At 35.6% G+C, this 15,129-nt stretch overlaps 1 protein-coding gene across 1 annotated transcript in view; it reads right to left on the reverse strand.

Moving 5' to 3' along the window:
* Positions 1-15,129, reverse strand: part of SLCO6A1 (solute carrier organic anion transporter family member 6A1) — a 136,537-nt gene that overhangs the window by 58,048 nt on the left and 63,360 nt on the right. Inside the window, exon 10 of the mRNA XM_007455385.1 lies at positions 1,481-1,634. Coding sequence (XP_007455447.1) covers positions 1,481-1,634 — 154 coding nt within the window. The remainder of the gene's footprint in view (positions 1-1,480; positions 1,635-15,129) is intronic.

Here is a 15,129-nt window from a genome sequence, read left to right on the forward strand (position 1 = left end):
AAGTGTAATTGAAGAGCACTCAATTCTAATACATTTGACCCTTATATTTTGAATACGAACATTTAATCAGAATTATTTCATATTGACATATTTTCACTGAAAAAAATTTTCCAGAGGGAATTCCATTAACACAATTTAGACAATAATTTTTTATATATGGTATTTCTCTAATTTTCATTTTGTTAAAATTATTTTTACTGGCATCAGTTCTTTCCCATTTGAAATTAATGTATATTTTATCCATTAATTGGTTTCATCTGTATCAAATTGTACTAATCATAATTTCTGCTATTGTCAGTTTTCCTTCAGAGCCATTATTTCTTTCAAGGCTAACTGTCCTGGGTAATTCGTAACAGATATAATTTTTGTCAAAAATATTTTATTCTTTCAATTCTTATTCAGCATCAAATATTATCACACAGTTTGAGTCACTATTTTGTGAATTATTTCATTATTAATTATTCGTTAGAGAAATGAAAGGAAATTATAAAGATTTTTATGAAATAGAAACAAATCCCTAAAAGGGATTCCCCAGTAAAAGAAAGATGGGTGGAAGCTATATAGTGGCTGGCATTTTTAGCTCTTGAATATCCCATGGATCAAAACACCAAGGTCAAGCAGTTCTGCTTTAATCTGTAGTGACAACATGAGATTTAAAAAATCATTTACTTGTCAAAATAAAATGGAGGAGTGGAAGTAAACAGGAGTGTAAATTAAGATTTTCCACAAGTTAATAAATTGTTGAGGATGGGTAACTAACATATGGGAGTTCATTTTGGTTTTCTATTACATTTAAAGCGTCCCACAGTAATATATTTTAAAGATTTTAAATATCATTTTAAATATATTTTAAAATATATAAATAATTTAAAACATGTAATAGTTTTTAAAATACATAATACATATAAATAACCATTTTAAATTTAAAATTTTAAAGAATCATTTTAAACATTTAAGAAGAAAGAATTTTTAAAGGGTATATAATCTTTTTAATATTAATATTCAATTAAAAACTGAAGATATATTGTTAAATAGTAGGCCAGTGAAAATATGACAACGAGGAACTAAAGTTGGTCAGGCATGCTAATATACTGTAATAAAATGATCTGTGTAACAGGAAAAAGAATATTGTTATGTACATACTAATAAAGTACTAATAAAGTACTTTATTGCCTGCTAAGGAAGATGATATAATGCCCATGGGTCAGGAAATATCCTCTTTGTTGCTCTCTTCCCCTCACATAGACTAGACAAAGAGAGGGGAGAAACGCAGAATTTTTAAAACCTGGGTCCCTACTTCACTCCCAATTCTCACAAGTCCTATGTATTGTGATCACATGAAGCCATAATTTAAGAAAAATTTAAGAAAGGGAAAATAAGAGGGGGAAAGGATTTTATAGAGAGCAGGAGTAAAATATAAACATTATCTATAAGTTGCACTTCTTAATGGAGAGGAAGAAGCAGAGAAAAAGATAATTACCTTGTGATTCTTTAATGTTTTAGAATATGTACAACCTGCAAAGCAAGGAGAAAAATATCCAATATCATTTCTTCCACATGTAGCAGAATAAAATGAAGATGAGCATTTACAATGAGAATTGCAAGGAGCTGTCAGATTTCCCAACTGCCCTGTTCTGTAAAAGAAGAGATTGAACGTAATTATAATACAACTGTATTATCCTTATTAATGTATACACAAAGATATCAATGAGATCAATGAAATACGATTATTTAAATAATTTTAACAGATTTAGGTACAACAGATATACAATAAACTGTACATTTTTAAAGCATACAATCTGCATGCACTTGTGAAACCATCACTGCAATCATGTTAACAAACATAATCATCACCCCCAATAGTTCCCTCATGCTCCTTTGTAATTCCTCCACCCCCTGGCATCTGCTGATCTACTTTCTGAAACTGTTCATTAGTTGGAATTTCATAGTGCACTAGGTGCACTTTCTTTGTCTGGCTTCTTTCATGCAGCTGGTCTTTACATGGTCTTTGTATGGTCATATGCTTCCATGTCTCTTGGATAAATATTAAGGAGTAGAATGTTTGGATCATATGGTTAGGTGTTCATTTAACTTTTTAAGAAATTGTCAAACAGTTTTCCAAAGTGATTGTGCTATTTTGCATTCTCACAAGCAGTGTGTAAGATTTCAATTGCTTTCTATATTCCTTGTCAACACAGGGAATAGTCAGTCTTTTTAATTTTAGACATTCTAACAAGGATACAATAACTTCATATTGTGGTTTTTAATACATATTTCCCTAATGACTGATGCTGGACATCTTTCCATGTGCTTATTTTCCATCTGTATCTATTATTTGGTTAAATAGCTGTTTAAATCTTTTGCCCATTTTTGTGGATATTACTAAGCATTCAAAGTTCTTTATATGTTCTAGAAACCAAGTTCTTTGTTAGATATATGATTTTCAAATATCTTCTCACAGTCTATGGCTTGTTTCTGCATTACCTTAATTGGATCTTTCAAAGAGCAGATGCTTTTTATTTTAATGAAGACCAATTTATCAATATATTCCTTTATGTATCACATATTTGGTGTCATAACTAAGAAATCTTTGCTGAACCCAAGTTCACATAAATTTTCCTCATATTCCTGGAATTTTATATTTCACAATTACATCTACAATCCATTTTGAATTAATTATTTACATGGTATAAGATATGGATCAAAGTTTGTTTAAATATAGATATCTAATTGTTCCAGCATCATTTGTTAAAATGACTTTATGTTCTCTGCTAAATTGCATATGCACCCTATCAAAAATTAATTATCTATATATGTGTGTACTTACTTTTGGACTCTCCATTCTGTTCCACTGACTTATTGGTCTATATTTACACCAGTACTACTTTGATTATTGTAGCTTTATAATAAGTCTTGAAATCAAATAGCGTTAATCCTCCACCTTTGTTCTTTAGAATTGTTTGTGGTTTCTCTAGATCCTTTGCATAACTATATGAATTTAAAAGTCATTTTTCCAATATCTAAAAAAGAAAGCTTGCTGGGACTTTGATTGTGATTACATCAAATACATACATCAATTTGGGGAGGATTAACATTCTAAAGATCCTGAGTTTTGTAACCCACAAATATGGGATATCTCTTCATTTAAAAATGTAGGTTTTAATTACTGTCAGCAATATTTTACAGTAATCAGTGCATAGTATTTTTACATCTTTATCATATTTATCCTTAAGAATTTCTTTTTCTTGATACTATTGTTAATGGCATTGTTGTTTAATATCAATTTCAACTTGTTTGTAGGTAGTATATAAAATGCCATAGAATCTTATATATTGATCTTTTCTTCTACAGTATTTCTTTTTGTTTGATAGTATTGTTAACATTATTTTTTTAAGTTTTTTCCAGAATTTATTGAGATATAATTGACACAGCACTGTATAAGATCAAGATGTACAGCATGATTATTAGACTTACATACATCATGAAATGATTATCACAATAAGTTTAGTGAACATCCATCATCTCATATCAATACAAAATTAAAGAGAAAAAAATTTTTCCTTGTAATGAAACTCTTAGAGTTTACCCACTTAACAGCTTTCATATATGACATACAGCAGTATTAATTATATTTGTCATGTTATACATTACTTCCCTAGTACCTATTTACTTTATAACTGGTAGTTAGTGCATTTCGACTGCCTTCATTCAATTCCCGATCCCTTAACCATCTGCCTTTGTTAACCACAAATCTGATCTCTTTTTCTATGAGTTAGTTAGTTGGTTGGTTGGTTGGTTTTAACATCTTTACTGGAGTATAACTGCTTTACAATGGTGTGTTAGTTTCTGCTTTATAACAAAGTCAATCAGCTATACATATACATATAACTCCATATCTCCGCACTTTTGTGTCTCCCTCACAACCTCCCTATCCCACCCCTCTTGGTGGTCACAAAGCACTGAGATAATCTCCCTGTGCTATGTGCCTGCTTCCCATTAACTATCTATTTTACATTTGGTAGTGTATATATGTCCATGCCACTCTCTCACTTCATCCCAGTTTACCCTTCTCCCTCCCCATGTCCTCAAGTACACTCTCTACATCTGTCCTGGTTCCTGTCCTGGTTCTTCAGAACGTTCTTTTTTTTTTTTTAGATTCCATATATAGGTGTTAGCATACAGTATTTGTTTTTCTCTTTCTGACTTATTTCACTGTGTATGACAGATTCTAGGTCCATCCACGTCACAACAAATAACTCAGTTTCATTTCTTCTTATGGCTGAGTAATAATCCATTGCTTATATGTGCCACATCTTCTTTATCCATTAATCTGTTGATGGACACTTAGGTTGCTTCCATGTCCTGGCTATTGTAAATAGTGCTGCAGTGAACATTGCGGTGCATAACTTTTTTTGAATTATGGATTTCTCAGGGTATATGTCCAGAAGTGGGATTGCTGGGTCGTATGGTAGTTCTGTATTTAGTTTTTTAAGGAACCTCCATACTGTTCTACATAGTGGCTGTATCAATTTGCATTCCCACCAACAGTGCAAGAGGGTCCCTTTTCTCCACACCCTCTCCACCATTTATTGTTTGTAGATTTTTTGATGATGCCCATTCTAACTGGTGTGAGGTGATACCTCATTGTAGTTTTGATTTGCATTTCTCTAATGATTAGTGATGTTGAGCATCCTTTCATGTGTTTGTTGGCGATCTGTATGTCTTCTTTGGAGAAATGTCTATTTAGGTCTTTTGCCCATTTTTGGATTGGGTTGTTTTTTTGATATTGAGCTGCATGAGCTGCTTGTAAATTTTGGAGATTAATCCTTTGTCAGTTGCTTCATTTGCAAATATTTTCTCCCATTCTGAGGGTTGTCTTTTTGTCTTGTTTATGATTTCCTTTGTTGTGCAAAAGCTTTTAAGTTTCATTAGGTCCCATTTGTTTTTGTTTTTATTTCCACTTCTCTAGGAGCTGCGTCAAAAAGGATCTTCCTGTGATTTATGTCATAGAGTGTTCTGCCTATGTTTTCCTCTAAGAGTTTTATAGTGTCTGGCCTTACATTTAGGTCTTTAATCCATTTTGAGTTTATCTTTGTGTATGGTGTTCTAATTTCATTCTTTTACATGTAGCTGTCCAGTTTTCCCAGCACCACTTATTGAAGAGACTGTCTTTCCCCCATTGTATATTCTTGCCCCCTTTATCAAAAACAAGGTGACCATATGTGCGTGGGTTTATCTCTGGGCTTTCTATCCTGTTCCATTGACCTATATTTCTGTTTTCATGCCAGTACCATACTGTCTTGATTACTGTAGCTTTGTAGTGTATTCTGAGGTCTGGGAACCTGATTCTTCCATCTCCATTTTTCTTTCTCAAGGCTGCTTTGGCTATTCAGGGTCTTTTGTGTTTCCTTACAAATTGTGAAATTTTTTGTTCTAGTTCTGTGAAAAATGCCACTGGTAGTTTGATAGGGATTGCATTGAATCTGTAGTTTGCTTTGGGTAGTATAGACATTTTCACAGTGTTGATTCTTCCAATCAAGAACTTGGTATATCTCTCCATCTGTTTGTATCATCTTTAATTGGTTTGTTTGTTTTTGAAGTATAATTGACCTACAAGACTGTTAGTTCCTGTTACATGGCATAGTGATTTGGTGTTTCTGTACATTTCAAACTTATCACCACAGTAAGTCTAGTTACAATATATCACCACACAAAGATATTACATAGTTATTTTTATACTCCCCACACTGCACATTTCATATCCATGACTCACTTATTCTGCAACTGAAAGTTTGTATCTCTTAAACTCCCTCACCTATTTAATTCCTCCCCCCAACTCCCTCTTTTCCAGCAAGCCCTTGTTTGTTCTCTGTATCTACAGCTCTGTTTCTGTTTTTTATGCTTGTTCACTTGTTTTTTAGGTTCCACATATAAGTGAAATCATACAGTATTTGTCTTTCTCTGTCTGACATATTTAACTTAGCATGATACCCTCTAGTTCCAACCTTGTTGCAAATGGCAAGATTTCATTGTTATTTATGACTGAGTAATATTCCATTGTATGTATATTACATCTTTTTTATCCATTCATCTATTGATGGGCACTTGGGTTATATCTTGGCTTTTGTAAATAATGCTGCAATAATTACAGGGGTGCATATATCTTTTCTAATTAGTGCTTTTCTTCTCTTTGGGTAAATACCCAGGAGTGGAATTTGTATGTATTCTTTATATGCTTTGGATATTAACCCCTTATCAGACATATCCTTTGCAAATATCTTCTCCCATTCAGTAGGCCTTTTTGTTTTGTTGATGCTTTCCTTTACTGAACAAAACCTGTTTAGTCTGATGTAGTCCCATTTATTTTTGTTTTAGTTTCCTTTGCCTGAGGAGACATCTAAAAATATTATTAAAACTGATATCAAAGAGTATACTGCCTATGTTTTCTTCCAGTAGTTTTATGGTTTCAGGTCTTACATTTGTCTTTAATACATTTTGAATTTATTTTTCTGCACAGTGTGAGAAAGTAGTCCAGCTTGATTATTTTGCATGTAACAGCCCAGTTTTCCCAACACTATTTGTTGAAGAAGCTGTCTTTTGCCCCATTGTATATGCCTCCTTTGTTGTAGCTTAATTGCCCATATAAGACTGGTTTCATTTCCATTGATCTATGTGTCTGTTTTTGTGCCTGTGCTATACTGTTTTGATGACTGTAGCTTGGTAGTTTAGTTTGAAATCCGGGGAGCATGATTTCTTCTTTCATAAGATTGTTTGGCTGTTAGGGGTCTTTTGTGTTTCCATACAAATTTTAGCATTAGTTATTCTAGTTCTGTGAAAAATGCCATTGGTATTTCTAGGGATTGCATTGACTCTGAAGGTTGCCTTGGGTAGTATGATCATTTTAACAATATTAATTCTTCCACCCATGAACATGGTCTATCTTTCCATGTGCATGTGTTGTCTTCTATTTCTTTCATCAGTGTCTTATAGTCTTCTGAGTACAAGTCCTTTACCTTCTTACATTTATTTCTAGGTATTTTGTTTTTTGTAATGCATTTGTAAATAGGACTGTTTTCTTAATTTCTCTTTCTGATACTATGGTGTTATTGTATTGAAATGCAACAGACATCTGTGTATTAATTTTGTATCCTGGAACATTACTGAATTCATTGATAAGCTCTAGTAGTTTTTGTATTCTTTCAGTCACTCTATGCCTTTTGATAGGAGCATTTAGTGTATTTAAATTTAAAGTAATTTTGTTAAATGTTTGCCATTTTGTTAAATGTTTGGGGGTTTTTTTTAAACATTTTTGCCATTTTGTTAAATGTTTGGGGTTTTTTTTTAAACATTTTTATTGGAGTATAATTGCTTTACAATGGTGTTTTAGTTTCTGGTTTATAACAAAGTGAATCAGTTATACATATACATATATCCCCATATCTCCTCCCACTTTCACCTCCCTCCCAACCTACCTATCCCAAACTTCTACCTGGTCACAAAGCCTCAAGTTAATAACCCTGTGCTATGCTACTGCTTCCCACTAGCTATCTATTTTACACTTTGGAGTGTATATATATCCATATACACACTACCACTCACTCACTTTGTCCCAGCTCACCCTTCCCCCTACCCATGTCCTCAAGTCCATTCTCTAGGAGTTCTGCATCTTTATTCCCATCTTGCCTCTAGGTTCTTAATGACTTTATTTTTTTTTTTAGAATCCATATATATGTGTTAGCATATGGTATTTGTTTTTCTCTTTCTGACTTACTTCACTCTGTATGACAGACTCTAGGTCCATCCACCTCACTACAAATAACTCAATTCCGTTTCTTTTGATGGCTGAGTAATATGTCATTGTATATATGTGCCACATCTCCTTTATCCATTCACCTGTTGATGGACACTTAGGTTGCTTCCATGTCCTGGCTACTGTAAATAGAGTTGCAGTGAACATTGTGGTACATGACTCCTTTTGAATTATGGTTTTCTCAGGGTATATGCCCAGTAGTGGGATTGCTGAGTCGTATGGTAGTTCTATTTTTAGTTTTTTAAGGAACCTCCATACTGTTCTCCATAGTGGCTGTATCAATTTACATTCCCACCAACAGTGCAAGAGTGTTCCCTTTTCTCCACACCCTTTCCACAATTTATTGTTTGTAGATTTTTTGATAATGGCCATTCTGACTGGTGTGAGATGATACTGCATTGTAGTTTTGATTTGCATTTCTCTAATGAAGAATGATGTTGAGCATTCTTTCATGTGTTTGTTGGCAGTCTGTATATCTTCTTTGGAGAAATGTCTATTTAGGTCTTCTGCCCATTTTTGGATTGGGTTGCTTGTTTTTTTGTTATTGAGCTGCATGAGCGACTTATAAAGTTTGGAGATTTATCCTTTGTCAGTTGCTTCATTTGCAAATATTTTCTCCCATTCTGAGGGTTGTCTTTTGGTCTTGTTTATGATTACCTTTGCTGTGCAAAAGTTTGAAATTTCATTAGGTCCCATTTGTTTATTTTTGTTTTCATCTCCATTTCTCTAGGAGGTGGGTCAAAAAGGATCTTGCTGTGATTTATGTCATAGAGTGTTCTGCCTATGTTTTCCTCTAAGAGTTTTATAATGTCTGACCTTACATTTAGGTGTTTAATCCATTTTGAGCTTATTTTTGTGTTAGGGAGTGTTCTAATTTCATTCTTTTACATGTAGCTGTCCAGTTTTCCCAGAACCACTTATTGAAGAGGCTGTCTTTCCTCCATTGTATATTCTCTCCTCCTTTATCAAAGATAAGGTGACCATATGTATGTGGGTTTAACTCTGGGCTTTCTATCCTATTCCATTGATCTATATTTCTGTTTTTGTGCCAGTACCATAATGTCTTGATTACTGTAGCTTTGTAGTATAGTCTGAAGTCAGGGAGCCTTATTCCTCCAGCTCTGTTTTTCTTTCTCAAGATTGCTTTGGCTATTCGAGGTCTTTTGTGTTTCCATACAAATTGTGAAATTTTTTGTTCTAGTTCTGTGAAAAATGCCAGTGGTAGTTTGATAGGGATTGCATTGAATCTGTAGATTGCTTTGGGTAGTAGAGTCATTTTCACAATGTTGATTCTTCCAATTCAAGAACATGGTATATCTCTCCATCTATTTGTATCATCTTTAATTTCTTTCATCAGTGTTTTAAAATTTTCTGCATACAGGTCTTTTGTCTCCTTAGATAGGTTTATTCCTAGATATTTTATTCTTTTTGTTGCAATGGTAAATGGGAGTGTTTTCTTGATTTCACTTTCAGATTTTTCATCATTAGTGTATAGGAATGCCAGAGATTTCTGTGCATTAATTTTGTATCCTGCTACTTTACCAAATTCATTGATTAGCTCTAGTAGTTTTCTGGTAGCATCTTTAGGATTCTCTATGTATAGTATCATGTCATCTGCAAACAGTGACAGCTTTACTTCTTCTTTTCCGATTTGGATTCCTTTTATTTCCTTTTCTTCTCTGATTGCTGTGGCTAAAACTTCCAAAACTATGTTGAATAAGAGTGGTGAGAGTGGGCAACCTTGTCTTGTTCCAGATCTTAGTGGAAATGCTTTCAGTTTTTCACCATTGAGGACGATGTTGACTGTGGGTTTGTCATATATGGCCTTTATTATGTTGAAGTAAGTTCCCTCTATGCCTACGTTCTGGAGGGTTTTTATCATAAACGGGTGTTGAATTTTGTCGAAAGATTTCTCTGCACCTATTGAGATGATCATATGGTTTTTCTCCTTTAATTTGTTAATATGGTGTATCACATTGATAGATTTGCGTATATTGAAGAATCCTTGCGTTCCTGGAATAAACCTCACTTGATCATGGTGTATGATCCTTTTAATGTGCTGTTGGATTCTGTTTGCTAGTATTTTGTTGAGGATTTTTGCATCTATGTTCATCAGTGATATTGGCCTGTAGTTTTCTTTCTTTGTGACATCCTTGTCTGGTTGTGGTATCAGGGTGATTGTGGCCTTGTAGAATGAGTTTGGGAGTGTTCCTCCCTCTGCTATATTTTGGAAGATTTTGAATAGGATAGGTGTTAGCTCTTCTCTAAATGTTTGATAGAATTCGCCTGTGAAGCCATCTGGTGCTGGGCTTTTGTTTGTTGGAAGATTTTTAATCACAGTTTCAATTTCAGTGCTTGTGGTTGGTCTGTTCATATTTTCTATTTCTTCCTGATTCAGTCTTGGCACGTTGTGCATTTCTAAGAATTTGTCCATTTCTTCCACGTTGTCCAATTTTTGGCATAGAGTTCCTTGTAGTAATCTCTCATGATGTTTTTTATTTCTGCAGTATCAGTTGTTACTTCTCCTTTTTCATTTCTAATTCTATTGATTTGAGTCTTCTCCCTGTTTTTCTTGATGAGTCTGTCTAATGGTTTATCAATTTTGTTTATCTTCTCAAAGAACCAGCTTTTAGTTTTATTGATCTTTGCCATCGTTTCCTTCATTTCTTTTTCATTTATTTCTGATCTGATTTTTATGATTTCTTCCCTTCTGCTAACTTTGGGGTTTTTTTGTTCTTCTTTCTCTAATTGTTTTAGGTGCAATGTTAGGTTGTTTATTCGAGATGTTTCCTGTTTCTTAAGGTAGGATTGTATTGCTATAAACTTCCCTCTTAGAACTGCTTTTGCTTCATCCCATAGGTTTTCGGTCATCGTGTTTTCATTGTCATTTGTTTCAAGGTATTTTATGATTTCCTCTTTGATTTCTTCAGTGATTTCTTGGTTATTAAGTAGTGTATTGTTTAGCCTCCAGGTGTTTGTATTTTTTACAGATTTTTTTCATGTAATTTATATCTAGCCTCATAGCATTGTGGTCAGAAAAGATACTTGATATGATTTCAATTTTCTTAAATTTACCAAGGCTTGATTTGTTACCCAAGAATTGATCTCTCCTGGAGAACGTTCCATGAGCACTTGAGAAGAAAGTGTATTCTGTTGTTTTTGGATAGAATGTTCTATAAATATCACTTCAGTCCATTTTGTTTAATGTATCATTTAAAGCTTGTGTTTCCTTATTCATTTTCATTTTGGATGATCTGTCCATTGGTGAAAGTGGGGTGTTAAAGTCCCCTACTATGACTGTGTTACTGTCGATTTCTCCTTTCATGGCTGTTAGAATTTGCCTTATGTATTGAGGTGCTCCTGTTGGGTGCATAAATGTTTACAGTTGCTGTATCTTCTTCTTGGATTGATCTCTTGATCATTATGTAGTGTCCTTCTTTGTCTCTTGTAATAGTCTTTGTTTTAAACTCCATTTTGTGTGACATGAGAATTGCTATTCCAGCTTTCTTTTGATTTCCATTTGTATGGAATATCTTTTTTTCATCCCCTCACTTTCAGTCTGTATGTGTCCCTAGGTCTGAAGTGAGTCTCTTGTAGACAGCATATATACAGGTCTTGTTTTTGTATCCATTCAGCCAGTCTATGTCTGCTTGGAGCCTTTCATCCATTTACATTTAAGGTAATTATCAAAATGTATGTTCCTATTACCATTTTCTTAATTATTTTGGGTTTGTTATTGTAGGTCTTTTCCTTCTCTTGTGTTTCCTACCTAGAATAGTTCCTTTACATGTGTTGTAAAGCTGGTTTGGTAGTGCTGAATTCCCTTAGTTTTGCTTGTCTGTAAAGGTTTTAACTTCTCCATTGAATCTTAATGAGATCCCTGCTGGGTAATCTTGATTGTAGGTTTTTCTCCTTCACCACTTTAAATATGTCCTGCCACTCCCTTCTGGCTTGCAGAGTTTCTGCTGAGAGATCAGCTGTTAACCTTATGGATATTCCCTTGTATGTTATTCGTTGTCTTTCCCTTGCTGCTTTTAATATTTTCTCTTTGTATTTAACTTTTGATAGTTTGATTAATATGTGTCTTGGTGTGTTTCTCCTTGGATTTATCCTGTATGGGACTCTCTGTGCTTCCTGAACTTAACTATCTCCTTTCCCATATTAGGGAAGTTTTCAACTATAATCTCTTCAAATATTTTCACAGACCCTTTCTTTTTCTCTTCTTCTGGGACCCCTATAATTCGAATGTTGGTGCATTTAATATTGTCCCCGAGGTCTCTGAGACTGTCCTCAATCCTTTGCATTCTTTTTTCTTTATTCTGCTCTGCAGTATTTATTTCCACTATTTTATCTTCCATGTCACTTATCCATTCTTTTGCCTCAGTTATTCTGCTGTTGATTCCTTCTAGAGAATTTTTAATATCATTTATTGTGTTGTTCATGATTGTTTGCTCTTTAGTTCTTCTAATTCCTTGTTAAACGTTTCTTGTATTTTCTCTATTCTATTTCCAGGATTGTGAATCATCTTTACTATCATTATTCTGAATCCTCTTTCAGGTACACTGCCTATTCTCTCTTCATTTGCTAAGTCTGGTGCTTTTACCTTGCTCCTTCATCTGCTGTGTGTTTCTTTGTCTTCTCATTTTGCTTAACTTACTGTGTTTGGGGTCTCCTTTTCGCAGGCCACTGGTTCGTAATTCCCATTGTTTTTCCTGTCTTTCCTTAGTGGCTAAGGTTGGTTCAGTGGGTTGGGTAGACTTCCTCATTGAGGGGACTAGTGTCTGTGTTCTGGTGGATGAGCCTGGATCTTGTTTTTCTTGTGGGTAGGTCCACGTTTGGTGGTGTGTTTGGGGGTATTTGTGACCTTATTATGATTTCAAGTAGCCTCTCTGCTAATGGATGGGGCTGCGTTCCTGTCTTGCTAGTTGTTTGACATAGGGTGTCCAGCAGTGTGGCTTGCTGGTCATTGAGTAGAGCTGGGCCTCGGCGTTGAGATGGAGATATCTCAGAGATTTTCGCCATTTGATATTATGTGGAGCTGGGAGGTCTCTGGTCGACCAATGTTTGAACTTGGGTCTCCCACCTCAGAGGCAAAGCCCTGACACCTGGCTGGAGCACCAAGAGTGTGTCATCCACACGGCTCATAATAAAAAGGAGAAAAAAAGAAAGAAAGGAAGAAGATAAAATAAAATTTAAAAGTTATTAAAATATAAAACAAAAAATAATTATTAAAAAAAAATTTTTAAGTAAATTTTAAAAAAGGAAAGAAAGAACATCCAAACCAAAACACAAATCCACCAATGATAACAAGCACTGAAAGCTATACTAAAAAAAAAATAAAAGGACAGACAGAACCCTAGGACAAATGGTAAAAGCAAAGCTATACAGGCAAAATCTGACACAGAAGCATATGCATACACCCTCACGAAAAGAGAACAAGGGGAAAAAAAAAAAAATATATATATATATATATATATATATATATATATATATATATATATATATATATATATATATCATTGCTCCCAAAGTCCGCCTCCTCAATTTGGGATGATTCGTTGTCTACTCAGGTATTCCACAGATGCAGGGTAAATCAAGTTGACTGTGGAGATTTAATCCGCTGCTCCCGAGGCTGCTGGGAGAGATTTCCCTTTCTCTTCTTTGTTCACATAGCTCCTGGGATTCAGCTTTGGGTTTGGCCCTGCCTCTGTGTGTAGGTCGCCTGAAGGCGTCTGTTCTTCGCTCAGACAGGATGGGGTTAAAGGAGCAGCTGATTAGGGGACTCTGGCTCACTCATGCTGGTGTGGGGGATGGGTAGGGAATGCAGGGTGAGCCTGTGGTGGCAGAGGCCAGCATGACCTTGCACCAGTCTGAGGCGGGCCGTCTGTTCTCCTGGGGAAGTTGTCCCCGGATCACAGGACCCTGGCCATGACAGGCTGCACAGACTCCTAGGATGGGAGGTGTGGATAGTGACCTGTGCTTGCACACAGGCTTCTTGGTGGCTGCAGCAGCAGCCTTAGTGTTTCATGCCCGTTTCTGGGGTCTGTGCTGATAGCCACAGCTCACGCCAGTCTCTGGAGCTCCTTTTAGCAGCACTCTTAATGTCCTCTCTTCACACACCAGGAAACAAAAAGGCAAGAAAGTCTCTTGCCTCTTCGCCAGTTCCAGACCTTTTCCCGGACTCCCTCCCAGCTAGCTGGGGTGCACTAGCCCCCTTCAGGCTGTGTTCACACAGCCAACCCCAGTCCTCTCCCTGCGATCAAACTGAAGCCCAAGCCTCAGCTCCCAGTCCCGGCCTGCACCAGCGGGTGAGCAGACAAGCCTCTCAGGCTGGTGAATGCTGGTTGGTACTGATCCTCTGTGCTGGAGTCTCTCCGCTTTGCCCTCCACACCACTGTTGCTGTGCTCTCCTCTGCAACTCTGAAGCTTCCCCCCTCCGCCAACCGCAGTCTCCGCCCGTGAAGGGGCTTCCTAGTGTGTGGAAACCTTTCCTCCTTCACAGCTCCCTCCCACTGGTGCAGGTCCTGTCCGTATTCTTTTGTCTCTGTTTTTTTTTTTTTCTTTTGCCCTACCCAGGTACATGGGGAGTTTCTTGCCTTTTGGGAGGTCTGAGGTCTTCTCCCAGCGTTCAGTAGGTGTTCTGTAGGAGTTGTTCTACATGTAGATGTATTTCTGATGTATTTGTGGGGAGGAAGGTGATCTCCACGTCTTCTTCTTCTGCCATCTTGAAGCTCCTCCCTCGGGGTTGTTTGAAGCTCCTCCCTCAGGGTTGTTTTTATAGGTGTTTTTTTTTTCCTTTCTCTTCCTTTGTTCTCTTCCCTTATGATTTGATGACTATCTTTAATGTTATGTCTTGATTCCTTTTTTTTCTCTGTGTAATAGATTTTTGATTTGTAGTTACCATGATGTAGGTACACACACACACACACACACACACACACACACACATAATTTTAAGCTAGTTATCTAAGTTCAAACACATTTTAACAATCCTGCATTTTTGCTCCACCCACGTCTCCTGTTTTTGACCTAGTTTACATCTTTTTGTGTATCCTTTAACTACTTACTGTAGATAGATATAATTTTACTACTTTTGTCTTTTAGTCTTCATACTAACTTTATATGTGGTTGATTTACTGTCTTTCCTTCATATTGCTGTTACCAATGAGCTTTTTCCTTCTATAATTTTCATGTTTGTAGTAATGGCCTTTTCTTTTTCAGTCAGAGAAGTCCTTTTAATATTTCTTGTAAAGCTGGTTTGGTTGTGCTGAAGAATTTTAGTTTTTGCTTATCTTTTTTTTTTTTTTTTTTTTTGGTAC

Source organism: Lipotes vexillifer, unplaced genomic scaffold, assembly GCF_000442215.2.
Source record: "Lipotes vexillifer unplaced genomic scaffold, Lipotes_vexillifer_v1.1 scaffold499, whole genome shotgun sequence".
Taxonomy (NCBI): Eukaryota; Metazoa; Chordata; class Mammalia; order Artiodactyla; family Lipotidae; genus Lipotes; species Lipotes vexillifer.